This window comes from Amblyomma mixtum, chromosome 5, assembly GCF_055824585.1.
Source record: "Amblyomma mixtum isolate Tamu chromosome 5, ASM5582458v1, whole genome shotgun sequence".
NCBI lineage: Eukaryota > Metazoa > Arthropoda > Arachnida > Ixodida > Ixodidae > Amblyomma > Amblyomma mixtum.
This window is the reverse complement of record NC_143016.1, coordinates 23,192,897-23,219,003: the sequence shown is the minus strand read 5'-3', so window position 1 is coordinate 23,219,003 and position 26,107 is coordinate 23,192,897. Positions and strand designations below refer to the sequence as shown.

Sequence of the window (26,107 nt, the reverse complement as noted above, 5' to 3'; positions counted from 1 at the left end):
CATTCTCGATATTTACTTACTTAATTTACGCTGTTTGGTATGGTAAATGAAAACAAGAGAAAACAGTGTAATACATATAGACCACCGACAAATGGAGAAGGTTCGATTGGCGCCTATGTTGATGGAGTTAGATAGCATCCGGCATCAATTTTAAAAGCTGGCTCTGTGAGAAGCAAGTAAAGGCAGCCTTCAATACGAAACTATGCGGACTAGCGGAAAGCCCACTACCGGATGGGAAAACAGTTTCTGACACTTCGTTTATCTCCATGCACAGTTATTTACGCCTTGTGTTTTCTGTTTAACATGCATTATCTGATGCCTTCTAGGCCACGCTCGCAATGTCGCGGAAACCTTGCGAAGCGTCCGCTCATTTACAAGGCTGGCGCGTTTGAGAGCTTCTAATGATGCTCTCGGCGCGCTCGATTCCGCTCATCACCGACGGTTTGTTTGGTCGAGCGTTTGGTTTAATGCCCGACTCGCAGTGCAAGCACATGCGCATTTGGAGAGAAGCCCAGAGCTGGCGTGGCGTTCGTGAAGGGCGCACAATCACTCACTTTATTTCCTCCCTTGTAAAGAAACGCCCTGGCCCAGTTTCCAAAAGATATCTCCAGCGCACGCGAACTTCGCTCTCATCCCATTTGGAGCCGCGCGTCCGCAGGAGCAAACAAAGCCCCCTGTCATACGACGCAAGCCTGTCTTCCTCTCTCCCTTTGCTGTCGCTCTCTCCTTCTTCTATTCTCTCCCTTTCCTTTCGGTAAGTCTGCACCGCCAAGGCCTGAAGCGGAAGCGGTGCTTGACATGATAAACAACTTCTCACGGCCGAGACAGCGAACACGGCCGGCCCCGCGTCGTGTCCCGCCTTCCGACGTCTTGCGAGCGAACATCAGGGAAGCGTGCTTTCTCGCCACTCGTGCGACCGTGTTTTACATGTTACTTATGCCTACACTTGTTTCCTTCTTCGTTGCGCCGGTGCCCATCGCTTTTGCTCCGCACTCTTTTATTTTTTCTCTCCTATTTGGCCTTTCCTTTTGTGTAGCTTTTTATATCTTAAAGTAGAGCTTCGCTCGGGCTTTTACTGCGACTTTGGACCGGAAAGGTCACTCAGGCTTACTCAAAAACGTGGTCCATTTGGAGCCAATGCCTCAGATAGATGGAGTGAGCTGCCATTGTGGTACGTTGGCTATCACAGATCAAAGTCAATGGATAAAGTATTTTGAATCGCGCCTGAACACAATAAACAGAAGGACAAGATGTATTGCGGCGATTTCTTTTATTATTTTTGTTCTCAAAACGAGCTCAGCTGCGACAATCGATCAAGTTCTGGCCAGAACTGAGCGCTCCACTTCATTTGTGGGTGTCCGTGCTTCCGCCATGCTCAGCAACATCTTTCACGTCTTTCCTCCCTTTCGACGCGTCCGCAGCCCTGTCCTTGAGAAAGAGAGAGAGGGGGAGGGGCGCCGCTCGATCATTGCCCGAGTTTCATGCGCCCCACGTTTGAGTGGTCGTTTCCGATGCAAGGCGGCGGCGAATTACGCATTCAAGATTAGAGAGCTTGAATCTGAGGCAGTGGCTTTCCGCATTGGTGCTCGAAATGGATGTTGGGTACTCTAATCGTTGTTGGATCGCGGACTGGAGGCGGGGGGCACGCTTGCCTGGACGAAGTTTGCGAAGTTGCCGGAGGATATCGCAACGAATTAGCGAGCTTTGCACCCGTGGGTGGTCATAGCGCATATATGACGCGCTTGCTGGAATTGAGCCGCGACCATTAGAACTCGCCTGGCACGTTTAACCAAATCTCTGTGCCTGCGGACGTTGTAGGACTTAATGACGTCCTTTCCAGCGGCAAACTTCCAGGTTGCTTCCGATCGCTTTTCGCGTTATTTGCATTCGTGCTGCAAAGGAAATGAGCAGAATGAATTTAAATAAAGAAAAGCACATCACAGTTACGACGCATAGTAAATAAACAGTAAACCAAACAGAGAAGCAACAAAAAATAAGTTTGGATATACAGATGTGGACATAAGTAAACAGAGTACGATATACCGTTCTCAGTGCAGTCACGTCTTTCCTGTCAGAAATGAAGGAACACTGTTCGCCCGTGAGAAAGCGCACAAGCGTCCACAAACCGCATGCAGGTATCATAGCTTAAATTTCAATTACGCAATGCGTGAAAAATGTTAGAAGACAATAGAGCGCTACGTTTACTTTGTTCAGCCCTTGTAAGGCTGTCGCAGTAAGGTCATAATAACAGACGCATGAGTAAAACGTGCAAAATTGGTTTAGGCAAATGTTGAAGTCAGAAGCAACAAATCCAGTAATGCAACAGTAGTCACGAGACACAAGTGGAGACAATCGATTTACTCTGGTTAGTCCTACCTATTGAAAGTTCTTCTGTGGTATAATGTGTTCGGGAAATTAAGCGCCTCATCCTGCTTACCTTTCTCGAAACACGCTTAAGGGCTAAATGGGGTCAAAACTATTTTCCAGCCCCTCCATCTCCTCCCTTTGCGCTATACTTCTGTTTCAACAGCGTTGCTTTGGAAAATAAGATTTCGTTAAAAAATCGCCTTTATTGAAGAACATCTTGCGCGTCGTGTTTCCTGTGGTGAGCATAGCATGCGGACACAAACAGATAGCTGAACAAACAAATGAAGCGCTCAGAGCTATGGAGCACCTAGAACTGTGAAAAAAAAAAGAACCTCCATAAATTATGGCTGCTTGCAGGCATCATTTCTGGTATTCGTAAAGCCGCAATGTAGGGGGTTTGGTTAAAGTATCACCAGCGTCGAATTTTCGGTCTTGCTATATCCATAGCGCCTGCAAACCTTGAAACTGGAACTCTTTCTGTATGAAGACTATGACCAAATGCTGAGTCCCCAAGAGCCGCTAGTCACGGTTATCAACTGAAAGCGCGAGTAGACTGTTCCTAAGGCATCCAAAGCTGCGATGCCGCGGGGTTTTGGGGCGCGCGTTCACAACGTTTCTCTTCAAACTGTGCGTGGCAACCCTTCCCCCTTTGCTCACGCAGTGCCACGGGCCCGGATCTTGGAGGCTCCCGAGCTGTTCATCAACAGTGGCTCATCGATCAACGTGAGCTGCGCGATCGAGCACAGCCCCGAGCCACCGGTGTTCGTGTTCTGGTACCACAACGACCGGGTCATCAACTACGACGAGACCAAGGGTGGCCCGGGCCATATTTCGGGTGCCAAGCGGCCTCCAGACGCGTACGTCAGCAGCCTCTTCATACGTAACGCCCGGCCGCAGGACTCGGGCAACTACACCTGTGGCCCATCCAACGCCGACTCCACCAGCGTCGTGGTGCACGTGCTCAACGGTAAGCCTGTGCTTGAGTGATACCTGCGAGGGCTCATTTTTGCTCTCGTTGACATTCTTACAGAATCATGCGTGTTTATTGACGTCAGAATGCTGCTCAGCGCCACAGTAGGCCAGAGCTAAATGCTACGCCTTGCTGGTTGCACAACGACATATGATATCGTTGTTTAGCACTAAATTCTGAGCCTAATATACAGTTGTCTGTTGAAGCTTCAACTGCGGCAGTATATACGAAAAGCTAAATTATCTTGATTTCATTTATTTCGTAGTTATACCATCCGTAATTACCTAATTTGTTTATTTTAGACAGTCTATTTAACAAAAGTTTCTTCTAAAAGTGACGGTTAATTACATAGAATCATTGAGAACAATCACGTTCTGAATTGCAATTAACGATGTCTTGTATTTATGCCATGCGGTGGACGATTTTATCGCAAATTGTTGAAATCTCCAGGAGCCACACAAGGCATGCTTTGTTCTACATGTCATAGACGTTTCGCGTCGGCTTTACCTACCGCATGCTCATTACGGTCAGATGCTTTGCAACCCTCCTCACGGTGAACACTTTGGCATTACATAATGCGCTGATAATGACCAGGAAACACCATTATAGCGTTACGCTAGCGTCTTTTCATGCTGGCTCGGTAGCCGTTTTGCGACGCTGTACAGTGGGAGAGTCACGTAGCGGGAACTCTATTATGCATAACAATAGAGAATTAAAATCAGATTACATACGTCATTAAAGGTTTGTTTGGCTTATGTGGCTTTAACGTCCCAAAGCGTCTCAGACTATAAGGGACGCTGTAGTGAAGGGCTCCAGAGATTTCGACCACCTGGGGCTCTTTAACGTGCACAACATGGCATAGTACACGAGTCTCTCTAATTTCGCCTCTATCGAAATACGACAGGCGTGACCGGGATCGAATCCGCGTCTTTTAGGTCAGAAGCTCCGCATCATAACCACAAAGTCACCGCTGCGGCGCAGTTATGGAAGAGGAGCATGCGTAGTGAGCATGACATAATATAATGGGGCTTTGACAACAGCGTACAAGCATATGACAGCACCTCCTGTATTATCAATGCCTGTCTGATTGTCCGCTTTTCAATGAGAGCAGCACGGATTCCTCGTTCACCAGTCATCCGCGATGTGGCGCGCTCCGGCTGGAAAGACGTGGTATGCCATCCTAGAGTCACGCCACAGAGCCTGCGCAGTCCGGCGTCACCCTACAGGATCAGCTCATGCTGGTACCGTCACTAAATATAACAAGCGGGTAAAGGGAAGCGAGAATGACAGGAAAGAGCTTGAAGTGCAGTTTTCAGCCTAAATGTAAGCGATTGATAATAAAGGAAACGATGCGTATGTATCTATAGGTGCTAATGAGTAAGGTCACCTTGATCCTTTCCAAAGAGGCTGTCATACTTAAGAGACACTATTCTCGCCCCTTGTACGGCAAAACGAACACAGTGCAAATTACCCCACTTTATTCAAGTTTCTTTATCTATGCATCTGTCAACGCAAAAAGGCACTGAGAGAGCCGTGCACTTCTCTTGCGGAGATGGCGCTATTATGTTATGAGATTGACACATTTTTTGCCACCAACTAAATCGTCAAATAGCTACCATTGTACTTCACAAAGTCAGCAATAAAATTCTAAGGAAGGGTGTCAGGCAGGGAGACACGAACTTGGCAGTGTTATTCACCGCATGTTTACAGGAGGTGTTCAGAAGCCTGGATTGGGAACAGCTGGGGATAAGAGTTGGATGAGAATACCTAAGTAATTTGCGATTCGTCGATAACATTGCCTTGCTATGTCACTCAGGAGATAAGCTGCAAAGCATGATAAATGAGTTAGATAGGCAGAGCAGAACGGGTGGCCTTAAAATTAACATGCATAAAACCAAAGTAATGTTCAACCGCCTCGCAAGGGAACAGCAGTTCGAAATTGGTAGCGAGATGCTGCAAGTGGTAAGGGAATATGTCTCCTTAGGGAAGGTAGTGGCGGCTGATCCGGATCATGAGAGGGAAATAACTTGAATGATAAGAATGGGGTGTAGCGCACTTGGCAGGTTTTCTCAGATCATGAATGGCACCTTACGAATATTCCTCAAGAGAAAAGTATACAACAGCTGTATTTTACCAGTGCTCACCTATAAGGCAGAAACGTGGAAGCTAACAAAGAGGGTTCAGCTTAAGTTAGGGACAACGCAGCGAGATATGGAAAGAACAATGACAGGCTTAAAGTTAAGAGACAGGAAGCGAGCAAAGTGGATCAAGTAACAAATGTGGATTAATGACATGCTAGTTGAAATCGAGAAGAAATTTGCTTGGGAAGGGCATGTAATCCAAAAGAAAGATAACCGATGGCCCTTAAGAGTAACGGACTTGATTCAAAAGCAAGGCGAGTGGAGCATGGCGCGGCCGAAAGTTAGGAAGGCCGATGCTACTAAGAAGTTTGCGGGGATAAGGTGGCCGCAACTGGCACAGGACAGGGTTAATTCGAGGTATTGGAGGGGCATATGTCTTGCGGTGGGCTTAATCATGTTGCTGCTGCTGCTGATGATGATGATGAAATCGTCTAGAGAGTCTAGAGAGCATTAAGAGTTACAAGACCTCCTTTCAAGACTAAGTCATTGTTCTGATCAAGCCAGGAGAAGCTGGCGATATTTTCAAAAGTTCTGTACGTGTATATCCAGAGGCGCGGATGTTAACAGCTTCGTATTTGTTTTACTTTCTACTTTTCCTGCCCCCTTCCCATCACACACTGCGGCACCACAGGCGAGAAGAGAGCCGCCATGCAGCACGACTTCTCTCCATCGCGGGCCTTGCTGCCGGTCTCGGTGGAACTGAGGCTGGTGCTGTGCTCGCTGTTTACGACGCTAGGCGTCGCCTTCAGGCTCACCTCTTCTTGACCGTCCTGCGCGACCCGCCCCACCACGCTGCTTCAAAGCTTCATCACTGTCCGTCCAAACTCACAGATCACCACGGGAGGTAAGTGACGTTGGCGCCTCATGTGCAGAAAAAAAATAGCCTAATAAAATAAAGTCCCCTAAAGCTTTGACAGCAGCCCTCAAATATTCATGTCACAGAAATGAGCGTGCTGTTAATATTGATAATGTTTGTTTGTTTTGATCTCCCAGCAAAGTCGGATACATGTAATCGGATTTATTATAGTACAAATAGACTTGCTTCGCTACACTGTAAGATGTGGAGGCAAGATGACAAAAGAATAAGCCATATAGAGCAAAAAATAATAGTAGCCATATATATCTGACCGTCCAGTACAAACGTCACCAAACAAGGTCGGGTTAACGCCAAAAAATTCACGCACACATAGACACACACGTGCGGGTGCGCAACAAACCGAATTACGTAGAGTTTCCAGGGTCAGCAGGAAATAAAACTTTAATGGCACATCGGACTCTTGTCATTGGCTAGTGGACGGACCTTACTAACTTTTCTGAGTGGTGCTTGATAAGATTTCTAATTTCCGTTCTCGCCTTCCGAACATGCTTTCTCGACGGGTGTTCCGCGGTTCTAAGGAAACCCTGTCATCTGTGCTGTCGTCACTCGCGGGTAGCTTGCCTGTCTTGCAGCCGCTGCTGTTTAATTTAACCAGAATAAGCGGTAGCAGTTTTGAAGCCAATTCTGAAAGCTACGCAGTCACTCTCTGCTGCACTCGTTCAATCACGGCGCAGTTGATGCTCATAACTATATTTTTTTTTTCAAATATGAGTGGTCATGATGAGGAACAGAAAAAAAAGAGATACTTGTTCCGCGTTTAAACCGCAGATTTATGTGCAGACTGACAAGTGTTTCACATGACTTGTTTCGTCCAAGGTTTTCTTTGGATATATACAGCTTTCTTCTATATCCGACGTTCTTCGATCGTCTCAAATAACTTGAACGTAATCCCTTTCAACGACCAGATACGTTACACATTTAAAGTATAAATGAAGGAAATATTTCTATCAGGAAACGTTAAGACCGCTCTCCACTGCTCCAATTGTTCGCTTTTAAATGTATCGAAGCCGTGGAATGGCTTTGAAAAAAGTCTTTGCTGCACATTCTTCTCTGTTTTAGAGGCTTATTTATCCGCTCCCAATGTGTGCCCTTTAGGAGAGATCTTTTTGGTTTGATCTGGCGACTTGGGCTTCAGGCTAGGTTCCTTTGCTTTAGGATCCCAATAAGTCTTGCGGTAGAAAGTTTTTCAAGTGTAGAGCCATTCATTTCAATTTTCTGCATCTCTTCAAGGATAACTTCAGCGCGTTGTTAACTTTATCTCAGTCGCTGTCCTATTGAGATGAAAAGCAGTACTGCTTTCTTTGGCATCTATAGTCAGGTCTGCAGAAATGGAGGGCTCATTCATTGCTGTTTTGTATTTGAAATGGTTCTTTCTATTCACCGGTTAAACTTGATCATTATGATTAAAAGCGTTATATTTTCTAGTTTTCAACTTGAGAAAACCTCTTCACTCCGTCGTGATGACAGCGAGTTCCGAGTTCTCTCTTCACCACCCGATTCCATTAGCGCCGCACTTGAGAATATTTTGTGTTGTATTGTCCGTTTCGAGGAGCTTTCTTTTGAGTTCCATGTCTTTGAGCAAAGTTTATTTTTTGTGGTGTCGGACACAAAAAGTAGATATCGGGTTGTGCACCGGGACTTTTCTTTGAAGCTTTTGAATACCGGGCGCAGGAGGGTCTGACAGAATTTAGAATGTGACGCTATTGCTATGCAAGCCATCTAAGAGGTACCTAAAGAAAGCGTCTCTTAAAACCTAGTGTTATCAAAGGCCATCCAAGACCGGGTAAGCGCCGGTACGTGTCACGTAGTGGATGCTAGCTACATGTAAATTTAAGACCACGACTATTAACATGCTACAGCTTTGACTTGTTTCAGTTGATTTTGAACCAATATTTCGCCCGCGAGTTTATAAAAGGGTAAAACGGCAGCAATAGTGTACAATAGTGTGCTAATGATTACAGATGGCATTTAGTCAACGTTCAGTCATTGCAACTCCCCCCCCCCCCCCCCCCCCCTCCGAATGCCACATTTAAATATTGAGACCACTTGGGTTTACATCTGACTGCTCGAAATAACGAGCCCTTCCGTTCTTTGTCTTGAATTACTTGAACTATCAACAATATGCTCTCTCCGTAAGTCTACTGGCAACTAAGGTAAAATGTTTTTACTTTATTCGCTCTGCAGTCTAAATGGCAAGCTTCAACCTCCCAGAACCACAGAAAAAAAAAAAATAAGGCGGTCGTTCTGGCTTGCTGTAGTGGTCTGAAATTTTACACAATTCTGGTAGCCCTCTCAGTAACAGTGAAGAAAACGAATGAATGATGCAAGGAAACGCCTTGTCACGTGTTTCTTATCTTAGTTTGTGCAGGAACCTTTATCCCGGTAAACTCACCCACATTTCTATCTTTCGAGTTTGTCCGTAATATTACTAGTGAGACCTACTTCCACACCTTTGAAGAGCAATAATCCTAGAAGTCCTCAGTTCGACGTTGAACTCGACCACCCTGAACTTCTTGGTATGTCTTAAAAAACCGGAGAAGTATTCCAGTGACAGAAGCAACCTTTTTATTTTGGGAAAACAGTGCAATTCTTTCTTCTCTTGCTTTTTTTTTTGTTAACAACTTCATTCGAGTCTCTTTTTAAACCGAATTGGTCAAACAGCCCGCTTTCTCTTTTAAACCATTCCCTCTTCCCTACTTTCTCGCTCAACAAGACATCTTGCTTCCGGCATCAGCGCATCGCGCAGGAAAGGTCGGCGCCAGCACTCGCGTAAGCAAGCGGGCCACTCTTCCGTCTTCGCGTCATTTCTTGGCTGCGTCCTTCTCTAATGCTGTCTGTTTTGTTATGTCTCCTGCTCGCCCGAGGCAATGGACGCCTTCAGTGCTCTCTTTTCATTTCTTGCCGTGCTGGAGGCATCGATAAATCGCTTTCAAAGTACCAGCGGACGAACGTGAAGCCAAAGCGGCCGCCGGCGCGGCGGGAAGGCTTGCGGCAGTGGCGGTGACTGGACAGGGCGTGTGGGTGTGAGCGGGGGAGGCGGATATCTCGGAGAACAGCGGAGGAAATTCGGACCTCAGCGAGGGTGGAAGCAGAGATGCGGCGGCGAGCTTTTTTTTTTTCTCTCTCTCTCTTTTATCTTCTCTTTTTGTTTTCATTCGTCTTCACACGTTTTCCGGCCTCACTTCCGTCTGGAGGCGGTCAGATTTCGGCCGTTTTTCGACGTTCCTTCTCTTTTTTCCTCGAATGCCTAATTTCCTCGCCGAAAACTTTTCTTACATTTTTTCCCTTCTTCCTCTTCGCTCCAAGTTTCACTCTCTTCTACGTGCGTTGTCAAGCAGCTATCTTTGTTTGCATCTAAGCGCATTTGTAGTTCTACTTTAGATATATCGTGCCCTTACCCCTACAACGTAAAAAACCGAACTTCCAAACCGCGATTAGCCGGAGGCACGGCCTCTGGTTAACTTGGTTAGCATTTGTTCATCACTGTTGCAGAAAAGCTTCATTAACATAATTGACGTGTTATGTAGATGAACCGCACGTCTCTAGTGATTAATACAGCTTAGGTTGGCGGCACATTCATTCTCGCTAACAATTTTTTACCACCAGCACAACTCTCTTCTGTGAGCTAACACTAGTGCGGCGAGGATTTGTTGCTTAAATGTGCAACATTTTTGGGATGGTTGTTACTTCGGCGCACCGTTCAAATTTTTTTGCGCAAGAAATTAACAACAACAGCGTAGCAAGCGAACGGGTAAAGTCTTTCGCGGGTTTAATCCAAGGAGCGTGCGACAAAACCTCCCTGTCTACTAAGACTGTCTTCAGTCAGAAATACGTCATCTACCACCGCCGTCTAGCGATCTTTGAAAGCAACCTGTCACCGGCATGTTTAAATACTGTTGAACTGTAGCCACTGCCCAATACAAATACAGATTTCAAACAAGGCGTATGAATGATAACGATTAAATTTTTATTATTAGTGCTATATATAAAAAAGGATAAATTGGAAGGAATATATGTTGCTAGCCCCGTAATCTACTATCAAAGCTTGGAGCACCTGAGCTGCGGCTAGCAGAAATGAAAAGGACAGCGAGATGACAGGGAGGGGTAAAGAAATAAGGGAGAGCTATAGAAATGAAAGACAGGAGTAGGGGCATATACAGTACTGAACAATTAAGATGCATGTACGGCTTTATTTGAATCAGAGTTTTGTTTGTTTTTTTCGGCAGTAAAAGTTTTCTTTGTCGCCGAGATTTACGCCTACCGAAACAATTTTTTCTTGAAAATTAGGTGCAAAACAAAAGCTGCAAACCATGCCATTGGGGAGGGGGGGGGGGGGGGCGTGCTTTATCGCATGTAGCTGTGCTAAATAAACTGTGAATCAACATCTGATTCATAATAATGTACCTGACGACAATTTTTGTGCCCTCAGCCTTTATCTTTCTTTAAGGGCCTACCCTTATAAAAATGGTCTATAGGCAGTCTATAGACTCCTTATTGACTCTATTGACTTCCTATAAATATTGCTTTTTGTCTATTCATAGTCTATAGACAAAAATTTACCAAAAGTGTATGGTCATAAATCTATAGATTGTCTATAGACTGTTCTCTAGGATTTGTCTATACACACTCTATAGACTTTATAGACAGAAGTCTACAGACACTCTATAGACTGTCTAAACTTTTTTTGTAAGGAAATGTTACTACTCATGCCTAAATCTATATGACGCTCTCTGAGAGGCGCTTCTCTTTTTGACTTTAGGATTTATTTTATTTTCTGGGTGAAATCCGATTGCGGAATAACATTGGCAGACTTATAAAAAATTAACAGTCGAGCGACTACGTAGTTCACGCTTCGAACCTATAGCTCACGTTTCGTAGATCGCGTTCAGACAGGATACATGACGAGGGTGATTGCTTTTATTATAAAGCATGCCCATAAATTGTGGACAAGCGCATTTTTTTAATTCGAAGTTGTTAAACTCGAAGCGAAAGTTTTGGTGCTTGTAGTCTGCTTGTAATTTACTACAATTTATTGTGAAAAACGTGCCTCATTTTTTTTCTGTGGATGCCTTAACAACTGGGCACAAGGGCAGGACAAACTTTAAAATCAGAATATGGCTACGCATCGGAAGATTCGACCATTCCCATGAAGATGTTCTCTTAAAATATTAAAATATTCCCCATTTGCCTCAAAATTTAAATGATGACCAAGAAAGCTTGTTCCCTGACTGAAAAGCATAAAATCCTGCAGTTGTCTGGGTTTCGCGTGACGTGACTGAGAGTATGTGATTCGAAAGCTATAAAGCGGCCCTATCTAGGGCAGGTTCCGTCAACAGTTATTCTATACGCGCTTTGTTTACATCCATCAGCACTCGTCTTTCCCACCATCGAAGACATTCGCAACGTGCATGAAGGTGAACGACCTGTCACTGAGCCCGTGCCGCTCTCGCACATGGCCTGCATCGGGGTCCGGCGTCTCTCATTCCTAAACGAATCACGTCTTGCCGCAGACTGTCAATAAAAACAGAGCTCGCTGCAAGAGCCGCCCATCTGAGGATCTCGATCGGGCGCGTATCGTTTCCGGAATGCCCAGCCTTCCGCGTACAGCTCAGTAACTTCCTATGCCGAAGTTAAAGGAATCCGGCTCCCGCGCAAAGACACAAAAAGAAAGAATTGGGAAACAAGCTCACAAATACACAGCTCTAACACAAGGGAAACGGTTGGACAAAGTTTCTTTCCCTGCACCGTTTTCATTCTGTCGACGGCATAATCCCGGCCCAGAAGAGAAGCCAAATCCTACGCAGCAGTCACTGCCGAGCGCGCGCCCGGTCGGCCGCGCGGCTCTCCGTATCCTTCAATGCTCCATCACCCATCTCATTCTAAATGCTTTCACTGGACGACCTCCCGTTTCCTCTTCCCTACGCTCGAACCCGCTCATCCCTTCTATCCCTCCTCTATCCGCTCCCCCGTCCCGCGCACCCGTGGTTCGGGTCCCCCTTTTCTTCCCTTTTGTTCCCGATGCGGACGAAAGGGCAGCGCCATCGTGTCGTATGCCGCGTGCGTCGGCCCCGCAGGGCTCACTGCGTTTAGAGACGGAGAAGCCGCGCGCAAATTTGCGGCGGCCGCCGCCGCCGCCACCTTTCGCTTGATATTCCGCGGCCGTCGTTCGCAGGCCCTTATTTGCAAGTTCAGGGGTGTCCGTCCGCCCCCTTCTTTCGTAGCCCGTTGGCTGGTGTGTTTTGGATTGGCGTGAATTGTTGTTCCCCAGCGGAAAGGGCACCGGGACGGTGAAGCTGCCGCTACCGCCGTGCGCGGAGGGCGCTTTGTTCTCGCCGCTCTTTGTGTGTTTATTTCTTTGGTTTTCTATTCTCTCGCGTTCGGCCAGCCGCCGCCCCCGGCGGCTCCGGGGCACGCAGTTTGAATAGCGTCGTCGGAAACGAACGCTTCTTTCCGAACACGGCCGCTTTGGCCTCTCGGGCGGCCCCTGGCGCTGTCTCGACGGTGCCGTAAGAAGCTTTTTGAAAAGAAGACGGACGACCTCTCCGGTTTCGTGTTTTGATAGCGTTGCTCTCGCTGTTTCCATTCGTCGCGGGGAAAAAAAAAAATGCACACCATTCGGCCGAAGAAAAGCCAGCACTCGCAGTAAGGCAGGCACCTTGTGCTTTTCTTTTCCTTTTTTTCCTGATTTTTCCTGCATTCTAATGGTGTCTATGTGGTGTGTGTGAGGGGGAGGGAGAGCGGGGGGGGGGGGGGTCAGCATTGCGAATTTCCTTGACTAAAACTATGTGCACTTATCTGAGTGCCTTGCTATAGTGGAGGACAAAACAGAAACAACAAGTATCGTCTTCAAGCTTCCGAGAGCGAGAAAAATGAACTAATTTCTTTTAACGCGATAGCATTAAAGGCTCCGTTTCCCAGAAAATTCGTGTCGGTGTTGTCGGCGTCCGCGTCGTGAGTGAAAAATCACGGGCATGCTCTGCAAAGTCGTCCCCAATGAGCAACCTATGAGGCAGGTGGGCCTCCTGGGTGACATTACTTTTCGGTGCCATCACAACCTGCCCACCGTGGCAGGTGGCGGTTAAATCAATTACTTGTCGTTCAGGAAGACCAACCTGGGCCCCACAGGCCCAACGCAGGCAGCACCTGCCATCGCAGGGCAGTGGCACACAGCTTAACCGCTGCAGCACTTCGTCAGGAGGGTTATGAGGACTCACAGGGATCTATGAATGTAAATGAGAGAATGACCTTCTGCATACATGGGAATTGACTCACTACGCTATCGCGTCATACAATTAACGTGAAGCTTAAGTGCCCTCTCCAATTTTTGCAACTCATATACGGGTCGCGCCTTCGCTTATTTCCTATTCCTCTGACTTGCTCTTCTCATTGATTTGCTGTTATTCAAATCACGGGGTATATCAGATGTCACAGATCCATGTAGTCACGTGGCGCCTTATCATTGCTGTTAGTTCCGGAACCCTCAGGTGAGAAGGATGCGTGGAGGGATGAGAAATGAGGTCATTATTGACTCCAGGGTACTTCCAATATATGCGTTGTTTGCTCTGGGGCTCTTGACAGGGTTGGTAGACTGAGTTTCCAGGATATTAATTGCCATGAACGGAAAAAATATAACTTTGCAATCGCGTCTAAAGTGTTGCTATGTTAGCTGGACTGAGTATTTTGTTAAATATAAATGTTTTCCGGGTGAAACTTAACTTGCTGTTAGTGGACGACACCTTGCCTCGTAGATGGCTGCTTTCTTCGTTGCCAATCCGCCCAGTGTTTTTTCAGAAGGTTTCATATTTTTACTTTATATAACTGTGAGAGAGACGTCGGTACTGTCTGTGCAGTCACATTGCACCACAGGGCGGACATTATGCGCGGTATAGAGCTAAATATATGGACGATTAGTTCATCAAACTTTAGTAATCAAGTTTTGTAGTTTAGATATTAGCAGCCACGGCTATATCGCGAAATTGAAGGGCGTCAATACCAAAGGTTAGCCCAATTTGTGCTTTTTCTAAACCGTTAACGGGGTTCGAAATATCGAGCTTCAGAAATATTCATTTCAAAGTTGCCTGAGCTGGCCCTCCCGCATATTAATAAAAAGGCACCTTTGCGAGTGGTGTCGTAACCGAAAAGAAATGAACTTTTTCTCTATCATTAATATGCAGACAGGGTCTGTATTTTCTGCCCAAAATATGCGAACGACGCCATAATATAAAAATGTAATGCGGGAAAGCCTACCAAACGTGCTTTCAGTGCGTATTACGTTCGATAGTTCGAATCGTATTTCTGATTAAGAAATTTTAAAACCGGTTCTCACCTACGATGTTCACGGCCTTCAATTTCGAAATATTACCTCATCCCCCCTCCCCTCCGCCCCCCCCCCCCAAAAAAAAAATATATCAATTTTATTTGTTAATTTCATTTGCTAATCAGTTATTGATACAAATCAGTATCGTAATGTTCGCCGATTGTATAATCCACCTGCACAAACTGCGCCGATGTATCTCACGCAGTTTTCAACATAAAAACTTGTTAATGATAATACAAAATTGTCCTGTATAATGCAATTCAACTTCCGCAACCTAGCAGTTTAATACTTATTAAGGAACGCCCAGATATATTTCCAGACCTTTGCGTAGCATTCCTTTCGTTTGCGCTGTTTTGTGTTTTAATAAGTTTTACACTCGGGTATGCGTGCATGTTTCGGCAGTATACGGTGGCTTCAATGACATTCCTTTGCTACTTGACGCTCTGTCGTGATACGTGAATCGAACAAGGGCATAGAAAATTTGGCAAAAAGGTTTAAGTTGATGCTAGCTCATTGCGGGCTGCGATCGTCCTGCGCCAAGGTAACGCCATTGAGCGAGGTTACGCTCGCTTATAATCATGGAAGATGGTGTAATTTCTAACCATTTTAAAACATGGACCTAGTAAAATCGTTTGGAATGACGCGAACGCAGTAGATGAAAAAAAAAAAAACGAGGGGGGCTGAAAGTGAGTTGCTGCTCATGATGAAAGATTCTACTAACGCTTCCAATTTAGTGTAAGTCTGTGCTGCACTGAATTGAGAACAATCGAGATAACAGTTAAGAGAGAATACATTAGTAATCTGCAATTCGCTGATGTCATTGCCTTGCTAAGTCACTCTGGAGTTGAATTACTAAGTGTTGTCAATTACTTAGACAGGCATAGCAGAACAGTGGACCTAAAAATCAATATGCAAAAAAAAACTAAAGTAATACTCAAGAGTCTTTGGAGGGAACAGCAGTTTAGAAGTGGTAGCGAGGCACTTGAAGCGGTAAAGAAATGCGTCTACTTAGTGTAGGTAGTGACCGCAGATCCGGATCACGAGAACGAAATAACTAGAAAATAAGAATCGGATAGAGCGGCGACAGGTACTCTCAGGTCATGAATGTCAATTTACTAATATCCCTCGACAGAAAAAACAGCTCTGTCTTAACGGTACCGACTTATTGGTCCAAAACGTGGAGGCTAACCAAGATAGGTCAACTTCAAACGAAGAGAACGCAGTGAGCTATAGAAAGGAAGATAATAGGTGTAACGTTAAGAGACAGGAAGAGAGCAGAGTGGGTAACGGAACAAGCGCAAGTTAATGATATCCTAGTCGAAATCAAGAAGAAGAAATGGGCATGGGGGTGTAATGCGAAGGCAAGACAACCAGTGGTCCTTTAGGGTAACGGAGTGGATTCCAAGAGAAGGCATGCGTAGCAGGCAGCGGCAGGAAGTAAAGCGGGCCGATGAACTTAAGAATTTTTCGGGAGTGAAGTGGCCGCCGCTGACACAGGACAGGATTATATGAAGGGATAATGGAGAAGCCTTTGTCCTGCAGTACACGTAGTCAGACTGGTGATGATTATGATCATGTGTTGTACTGATTTCCACTGACTAGTCGAATAGATGCGCACTTGCACATACTGAAACACTAAGGCTCTCTGACGGAAATGCTCGGTGTCGAGTTTTTAGTGGAAGTAGGAATAGCATTGTTTTAAGCAATGCCTGACTCTGGAGACAGCTGTAGAAAATGGCTCAAATGTGTGCGCATCTCATTTCGCTGGTCACCTTATGCATGCGGGAGCAAGACCTAAACTGCCTACTTTCCGTAGCCCGTTCTCATCTAATGCTTGAGTGGAACTGCATTCGCGTTCGGCTACTTCAGAGAAGTACTCCCTGTGTGATCGCAGTGTTTCCCGCAGCACCTAAATCGCGCGATATCTGACATTTCCCGCAACGTAGCCGTGAGGGGCTGTCAATAAGAAGCACTCGACAGCTGCGACACAACGAAAACAACGGAGCGAAACCTGGCACTGAGGACCAGCACAGCAAGCAAAACAAAGAAAAAAATGACAGAGTGGCTCCTGCGCAATATTGGTTTTCATGTTTCCCCCACAGTGGAGTGTCTCTCCTTTGTCATCTTTTCGCGTATTTTATCGACGTCCGCCGTCGCATTCCGGCAGGCTTCGTGCAAGGTGTTTCCGAAATACTTCAGTGCGTGGACGACGGGTCGCCTCAGTGTATATATTGTTTGCAGTGGCGGAGTGGCTGAGTGGCGGAGTGGCGGAGGGTGGGGCCGAATGGCTCTGTGAGCGGCCCAGACTCTCATAAGAGACATCTGGCGCCGGCACTCTTGCCCGCGCGTTGCTTCGGCCACAGAGCGTGTGCGTGCGTGCGTGCGTGCGTGCGTGCGTGCGTGCGTGCGTGCGTGCGTGCGTGCGTGCGTGCGTGCGTGCACCCCTGCCGCTACAGCTGAGACGCCGCGCATTGGTCCTCCTCTGTTCCCTCTCAGTTTATGAGGAGCGCACGTACCCTTGGAACAATGCTGCCTTCCGACCAGTGGGATGACAGCTCATGTGTCAAACTAAAAAATTCCAAGGTGGCTGTTGCAATCTTCATTTGCGGTAACGTAAGAAACACGGCGGGAACAGGATGTCGGGATCAGGCTGAAATGAAAGCACCAGAGAAAGGTGACAGAATTTGAGTCTGAAATGGCAATAGCGCTACAGCAAGATGTACACAAGAAAGACTGACGCAAACATGAGCAGGACACAGCATAGTCACTCGTTGTGCACCTAAGGCCTAATTTCAGCAAAACTGTAACTTCATTTAACACTTGAGTGACATGTTACTACGGTTCCCCACTACAAGTTCAAAAAGATCTTTAAATTGTTTAACAATGCTACGCTGATTCTCGCACAAAATATATGAAAACAGCAGTCATAAGGGATATAGCTTTTTTTTTAAGCGATACACAAGCTGGAACTTAGACAGAAGCCCTAGCTACAGACAAAAAATAAAAACTTACGAGATAGGCGTCGTATTGTTAGTGCTTGTCATTCGCTCATGATGTATTCACCAGTCAGCGATGTCGAAAGCGGACAGCAGTGGTTCTTTGCCCCTCCAAGCCTGCGCTAGCCTTACAAATGATGAGAGAAGGAGAGAACGTAAATGCTGAGTTGCGATGCATAAGTGGAACAAACAGCCGCTTAAATCGAAGTTGGTGGGTTCAGTGACTTTTTTGTGAAAGGAACAGACGACTCATCACTTCCATTATTCAGGCCGATAAAACCTCAAATACATGTACGCCAGAGAAGAGAAGCTGCCCTCCACACTGTCAGCGAATGGGACAAAGACGAGTATATTTTCACACCCGAGCACACGACCCTCTACACGCTGCATGTTTTTCTTCTCTGGTCCGTGTGTGTACCACTGACTCAGCAGTCGATAAAACTCCGTCTCTTTTCGCCTCTGGAGAACCATTTTTCTTTCTTTGCTCGTCCGGTTTACGTAAGAACTTCGAGGAATGAGCACAAGTGTGTCTTTCGGGCATCAACTGCCGATAGACAAAACACGCATTACACAACTGCGAGACCGCGCAGCAAGGCGTGCAACTGCATGCTGGTGCTTACGCCGAGAGGGCAGATGATCAGGTCGACGGGGCAATACAGGGTCCATGTGTGCGTGTTTGCCTCGTCGGCACTTGCCCGGAAAGAAGCCGCTGCCTATTCGCGGATTTCGCAATGGTACGCGTTCGCTGACGGGGCTGCTCGCCGGGGGCTTTTCGATCGTGGTTGCGCCGGCCGAAAGAAAGACGCCGCCGGTACATACAAACCCTGCACGCCAGTCGCGGCACAGTGAGAAAGAAAGGGGCCTCTACAGATCTCTCGCGAGGCAGAAAGCGATGTAATCGCGAGGCTTAGCGGCGTGTACGGCAAGGTCGCCATTGGTCCGCCGGTGCCGAGTCGGATGCACGGCGAAGGGCACGACGGTGCCGACGGACCCTGAAGGAGGAGAAGCCGGTGTTGTGCGCGTCGGTGAACGCGATTTCGTCTGCCGCTGCCGCCGGCATCCGCCTATATATCTCCGTGCGCCTTTTAGTGCTGCAACGCTCGCGGCTACCAGCCTCATTTCTAATCACGCGGGGGGAAGATTTTTCTCTTTGTGATCTCCGGCATCCTTCATTAGTTTAATCCCGATGCCGGGGCTATTGGGCGCCGCGGGTCTCTTCCGCATCCGGTCTCCTCCATTGATTTCCCATCGCGTCCGCGGCTCTCGTCATCCGATGCCGCTCGGCGCGAGCCTCCCTTCTATCCCCCTCACCTCCTCTTGTCTCCTCCACCTCCCCTCTTCCCCTGCTCCCCCCCTCACGGGGCAACCCGCCCGCTTTTGTGCGCGGTCTTCTGGCGATTGTTCGCTCCTTTCGATCGATTCCATTGCGTCTGCGCTACTTTCTCCGCTCCTTTACTCCGCCACATTCCCCTCCTTTCCCTATACTCGCGTGCCTGTGTCACTATATTCACCAAAAGCAGCGGCAGCAGTCATGTAGAAAAAGAAAAGAAAGTTGTTCCCTCATTTTCCCGAGGTTATTATTCGCAGTTGCTCGTGTCCGTGTCTTTGCATCCCTTCCCACCCGGCTCACTCTTTTTTTCATTTCTCGAGAAGCTTTAGCGTGCGTGCATTGCGAAGCTTCGCACTCTTTGTCCTTTATCTCGAGAGACAAAGTGAGTAATGAAGACGGGCTGGCGGGAGAAACGGTGGTGGCTGAGGGAGAGTTTATCTCGCACGCAAATGCTGCGGGTAGGACCGCTGCGAGGCAGTGCTGTAAAGAGTGGCTGCCAAGCAAGAATTGTTTGGACGGGTTGGAGAAAAAATGCAGGCCACTTACAAAGGCTGCGTGCAAGCGCTTTTGCAGCGACAAAGTATTTTTAGTCGTTTTTTTTTTTTTGCTGCCAAGAACAGGCGCGTCCTTGAAAACAGACATTTGTTTTCCTTTCTCTTTTTTTTTTTGCCGTGCAGCAATTAAGTACGTGGCTGCAGGCGACCAGGATCCCGCAATCAACAAAAAAGGAGACGAGTTTTGGAAATAACATTAATAGTAGTTGTCTGCAGCAAAGCATACAGAGTCGTCCACTGCAAGGGTGAAAACAGGACCGTGTGAGGGAGTTGTATCCCAGCTCCTTAGCTTCACTCCAGGGAGATGCCCGCATTAATGTGCATGTGCAGTAAGCGCAAGTGCCGTGGCAGCTGTTTGCGCTGACTGAGCCTGCTCGTTAATTCACACCTGTCCAGCACAGGGGATATTCTTGGTGTCTTCAGCGACACAAGAGTTGGGCAATATTCACAGATGCACGCCCTTTGAAATACGTGCAACCAAGTAATGAAAGAAGGAGGCGCCACCGCAGTTAGTCGTTAGGCCTAATACGTATCCATGTATGTAAATGCCCTGCGCGCGCCGCTATAAAAACAAGGAGAAAATAGGCTCTGAATGTGCAACACACCATTAAGTCAGCCGAGCTGCTGCGATCGGTTCTTGTCATGCTGCTCACTGTACTCTCAGCTAAGCCGTTAGCGACTAGTTAATACCGTCATCCATCTTTCATAGTAACCTTATGTTCCGGCGCTTCTTATTCCTTACCGCGGATAGACATTCGACAGTGCGACAGGAATCTGAATATCTCCCAAGGCTCTGAATATCCGATCAGAGAGTTCTCAGTACCCCTATCTTAATGTCAGATTCTGTTTCCGTTTTTCTGACAACCGGAGCATCTCTTCGTCCATCTTGCTTGTAGAGTGTATAAAGGTTGAGACCATTTTATTTCTGTTTTATTTATTTGTTTTCCGGAATAAACATAAAGGGGGAGAGGGAGATAGATGCATCCGGATAACGGGAGTCTAGATTTCGGAGAAACCGCCCGTTGCGCAATCCGATATCTTCGTTTTCGGCGAACGGCGGAAGCCGAACTGATGGTATCGTGGCAGCACCTTGCGCGACCGTTCTGCGCTGAGGGATTACCGCTAGTCCAGGCCCGTGGCAGCTGCGAGCCGAGATGTGGCATCTTGACAGGGAAGCAGCCCGCGCCTTTAGCTGCACACTGGACCCCGTGTAAAGACCGGAATTACTGAAGTAACCATCGCCTTATTTCCGTTGAGCCACGGTAAGATAAATGTGCTTGTTGCGCAACATCTGTTGCGACGGGGGCCAGTCAGCGGAAATGTGATGCTGGCAAGAAAAGAAATGTACATTGAAAGGCAATGAAAGCAGTGTGCAGTGAAATAAAAGATGACAGCACATTGGTCGAGAATGTAAGTGCACCGCACAGCCAAAACGACACGCAAAACTTCCCGAGAAACTTATGTCAGAAAGTAAAAAACACTAACTGCACGCGCGATCAATGCAGTAGAGGAAAAACCGATCAGTTTCTGTCCAAAAACGCAGTCCAAAATAACGAAAGGGGCGAACCATCTCCTTTTAGTTTTCTCATTATTCGGGAGATACTTTAAATTCAAGCCTCCTGTCAGTCACGGCCTACATCCATCACCCGCTTCCGAACGGAGAGACAAAGCCGCAATGTCCCTGCCGCCTTCGTTGTTCGGTGCTAGCCCTGACTACTATTTTTTGTATTGTTTTTTTGGCCGGATTCTTCTAGGCATTATCGTTTCCAGCGTGAGAGGCAGCGACAGGGAGTTCGGTTATCTGCGTTCCAGTATCACTGGCGTCCGATGCAGCTCGCAGCTCACCCCTCCTCCTCCAGCTTCCGACAGGCGGGGGGGTTTCCCTTTACCTGCGTGGGGAGGGTACTCCCCATGGCCGCTTACGCTCTTCCCCTTTTGACTCTATGCAGAGCCTTGAAAGCCGCCGGGAAGTGAGTGTAATAGAGAAATGGCCCGGCGAAGAGGCGTGCAAAAGCTTGCAATGAGAACAAAGACAAACACGATGCTTTCAGCGGCGAAAGAAACGAAGGACGAAATAAAGTGGGCCACCAATGGCGGGGACGCAGGGACGGGGGGACGGAGGAGCCGCAATGGGGCTTAGGGAACAGGCTCAAGGTTTAGGAAATGTGCCCCGCTGCAAATACAGGGGACAAAATGCGGCAAAAAAATAGAGTGGGTTCACGCGGCAGCGACAGCTCTTCCCTTCTTGAGGCAAATCCTTAAGCCTCGGGCGTAGTGAGATCGAGCAGAAACGGGATTCCACGGAAATCTTTTCTCCCATTCGTTCTATAGCTCGCGTATATAGCCTCTGGCTTGCGCGCTGTGTGTACGTGCTTTATTTTCTCGTTTGTTGATGCGCCGGCTCTATAGCGTCTACTCTGGTGGCTCCAGCAGTCGCAGCTACTGGGCGCGCAAAAACATATACGGCGGCATCTTCTTTCTTCCCATCCTCTCCCTCCACTCTAGAAATAAAAAATCTCCGACGAGCGATATATAGTTGCCTCAAAGGGAGGCCTAGGCGAAACTTATGGGGAAAGAAGAAAAAAAAGTTGGAGGGAAGCAGAACTGAAGTGAATGCATGTTACACAAGCTTGGCCTATTTAGCGTCACGAAATGTCTACCACGCTATAAAGACACGATGTGAGTGCGTCAGGAAACCTGCCCGTTTTTCGGGCGTTCAGGACATCCCAGTCAACCGAAACACGGCATTAGTGTGGTCGCGCTTAACCTTCATTGCAAGCTAGCCCTTCACACGCATGTGAGGGACGGTCAAACCCGCGACTGCGACCACACCTCGGGTTCTGTAGCGAGAGCAAATGAAAACAACCTCGCTTGGTCAAGACAGCGGCGAGTTTTTCACTGCGCTATTCCTCCTTACCGCGCTATTTAGCGGATACTGATGATTCTGAAAGCGCGGTGTTGATGGCGTTGCCAGATCGCTCGCGCGTGCAATGAGTCTCTGGCTGGAATATGCTTGCTGTCGACAAAGCATTGAATGAGATGGAGTGCTCTGTCTCGCGCTGTTGCAATTCCCGATGCCGCACTGGAGCGCCTGCAGTACATCCACGCTGCCTCGTCTCAGTTAGCGAAGTGGTGGGGATCTGTCTTACTGTTCTGTGTTCTTCACACTTCGCTCGCTATTGCTCTGTTTAGCTGCACTATCTCGACTGACGAAATAGTTGGATGTCCGCACCCATTTATATACCATACACGGTCGTGCGTGCTTGTCTGTGGCGCTGTATTCACTCCTCGACTGCGAAAGAGTGTTTTGCGTCAGAACATGGCACCGCTACGCTTGTCTTCTTAGTGAAACGAAAGGGAACCCGGGGATATCAAATGCCGACATGGCGTGGGAAGCTGTTGAGAAGAAAAAGCACAGTGTGTGTGTCGTGGAGACAAAAGCAGCGAAGGAAGCACTTTGCAGATTAGGGGACAGTGCCGCGAGAACGAAAAAAAAAGGATAAGTGTCATTTTTAATCAAAGCGTTCTGGCTTTCCTTTTTTTCTTCCTGTTTCCAGGTCTGATCGTCTCAGCGAAAGCTCACATGGATCGCCGGGTGCCCTTCATGCGCATCCAATCATTTCCACCCCAGCGTTCGTGCTAAAGAGAAAAAAAAAGAAAAGTGTCCGTGTTTGTGCGTGATGTGATGGAGCGGCTGAGCGCGCCAGTTGGGCTCAGTAAGCACCGGTGGATGGACACACAGCACGCAGTGAGGGACCCGTGGACGCTTTCCGCGAAAACTGTGGCGCCAGACTACCGCGACTGGTGCGCTCTGGGACCTCTCGACAGATATGTGAACGCCACCTGAAGCGTGACCCGGTGAAGACGAAGTGGGCTGACCAAAGCCGCGTCCAAGTGAAAAACCTCACCTGTGTACCATAACCTGTGTATGGCGTGTTTCAATGGCGACATTCCAGGGCACTCGGGCCCCACGCCGGTGTTCTGTAACCGAATGTGGAGATTGAAGCGAGAGCTCTTCTAGTCATTAGTAAAAAGTAAAAGCGAGAAAACCAAGGATGGAAGGAAGGCATTGCGAGTGAGAATGGTTGGCAGTAAATTCCGAGTCATTCATGTCGTTATTGTTTCCTTGTTTGTTTGTTTTATTCACTTTGTGTTCTTGAACGGCTAGCTTTTTTTCACCTTTTTTTTTCCTTTAAGCACTTTCACCAGTCATCTCCTACGATCAAGGAAGCCCGGAAGACAGCGAAGAGAGATAAATCTGACGTGAGGAAATCTTTAGGTGGCATTTCTAATTTTTGTTTCTGTTTGTTAGGCATAACACTTCGTTAACTGGATCATTAGCTTCCATAAATTTAGGCTTAAAGGTCTCCCCTCGAAGATGCTCTATAACAATTTTTTGTCGATCTTGTCACATGGCTGGTCTCTGCGAGGTTTATTGATGAATCAAATGACTTCATTAGGTGTTGCCGACGCTTCTGGCTTTCGTTTTGTCTTGCCTACTTGGAAAAAGGATCGTTTTATATGAACTTTTCACTTAATACGGAACCGAATGTTTTAGCAAACATGTTTTTAAAGTAAGAAAGAAAATTTTAAAGCCACGCATAATGTTAGTATTGTGAAGGAAGAGTAAGAACACTCGCTGTCAAATTCAGACAGTCATACTCTTTGTTTTATGTAAAAACCGAGTGCAAATATTCTTTCCTGCGTTGAGAGATATAAAAAAACAAACTTTTTTAGAGGCTAAAATGTCAAAATGCTGGCTGTGCAAGAGCAAAGAAGGAATAAGCGATTTTCATTTTGCGGGAAAGCCGGGTTTGTGTCTTTCGCTCTTGGCGTTTAACGGCTCGTCCCACCTCTAACAGCCGTTCCATAAAGGTGCAATAGTTAAGGAATCGCGTAAAACAAAGCTTGATCCAGAACGAAAAAGGTTTTCTGAGCTCCTACTGGCAACGTGATGACGTCTACGACCATGTTGACATGTTTATTTCTTGCAGCGCGGAGAATAACATCGCATGCGTTATCAAGTGGCCACCTTCCTCGTTGCTAAAGTGATCAGTTTTATGAGGTTGTTGCCACCAGGATGTTTATAACTAAAAGAATTGTTCCTCAGAGTTTGCCTCGTGTACATACTTTGAAAACAAGCGCGGTCTAAAAGTGGTTAAAAATGTTGCGTAAAGGTCACTTTTAACACTTGATGTAAAAAGTTAGTTCAGTAGAAGTTAATTGTACATACATAACTGCACATTTTTGTGAGAGGAAGAACTGTTGAGACTTTGTAAATAAAGAAGGCTACGTTGACAAACGTCTCAGATTTTGTCTTGTGCGTAAAAAAATGCTCCTTTTGCGGGTTTTTCTGCATGCGTGAGCAGAACAAACATGAGATGGTGGCTTTTCTTCGTGCGCATAAGATATGGTTGACTACCGGTGATCTTGGAAAGAAAAAGCCTAGGTCTCGAAGAAATGTCGCTTCAAGAAAACTGTTGCGAATATATTACGAATTCATTTTCGAAAAAAAAAAAGAAAGCACTTACGATTCATTTGACGTCATCTGTAAAATCTGGGTCGCACGCGCAGCAACCGGAAGCGTTTTTTACAACTATGTGAACAAAATTCACCAGCCCCATCGTAACACCGCGGAGACCAGTTCACTGTGTGCACACTTCAGCCCAAAGGTGCCCTTTGTGAACCTAACCCGACTACGTTCGCAAGATGCGCGAACGAGGCTCGCCGTGCCTCCCCTGGTTATTTCTTACTAGCACACAATCGATGCGGATGCACTGCGGTAACTGTAAAATGCAAGCCAAGCAGTGGTTAACCTAGGACGCTGTTTACGAAAGTTACATGTGCGCTGAAACGGAGATGACCTAACTCAGCTCCTTGGTATTCGCCATAAAAGAGCTTCACTTCCCTTTTTGTTCGGTGGCTGCCCTTTCTGTTCGGTGGCTGAAGCGATAGTCTACAAACAGCTCCCCCCCCCCCCCCCCCCTCCTTTTTTTTAATAGACATCGGCAGTGAAAGCGGAATGGGCTGGCTGCAGTGGTGGTTAAGCACGTCTCTCTCTCTGCCATTTCATTAACATCATGCCTAGTCAAACTAAGAGAGCGTGTCCTCTTCAACCGGCTCCAAAACTATGCGGACGACATGAACATCCTACTAGAAACAATGTTAGGTTTGGTTTATGGTTTGGTTTATGGGGCTTAACGTCCCAAAGCGACTAAGGCTATGAGAGACGCCGTGGGGTTAAAGAACCACCTGGGGTTCTTTAACGTGCACTGACATCGCACAGCACACGGGCCTCTAGAATTTCTCCTCCAAAGAAATTCTAGCCGCCGCGGCCGGGATCGAACCCGCGTCTTTTGGGTCAGCAGCCGAGCACCATAACCGCTGAGCCACCGCGGCGGCAGAAACAATGTTAGGATTTATGGCCATTTATGGCAAGTGAACGCGCTGAAAGAGGCAACAACAACGAGAATTCAGTCCGAAGCGAGGTTTCCGGCTTCGAAGGGCGCCTCCATGGTTGCCGCCGCGCGGCAGAAATCAGTCTGGACCGATCGG

At 47.2% G+C, this 26,107-nt stretch overlaps 1 protein-coding gene across 1 annotated transcript in view; it reads left to right on the top strand.

Annotated features, from left to right (window-relative positions):
- The window catches only part of LOC149341536 (zwei Ig domain protein zig-8-like), a 194,259-nt gene extending 169,401 nt beyond the window's left edge, over window positions 1-24,858 (top strand). The window contains exons 4-6 of the mRNA XM_089543637.1: window positions 3,029-3,334; window positions 6,110-6,322; window positions 23,110-24,858. Of these exons, the coding sequence (XP_089399763.1) occupies window positions 3,029-3,334; window positions 6,110-6,243 (440 nt within the window). The 3' untranslated portion in view covers window positions 6,244-6,322; window positions 23,110-24,858. The remainder of the gene's footprint in view (window positions 1-3,028; window positions 3,335-6,109; window positions 6,323-23,109) is intronic.
- Window positions 24,859-26,107: the final 1,249 nt, after the last annotated feature.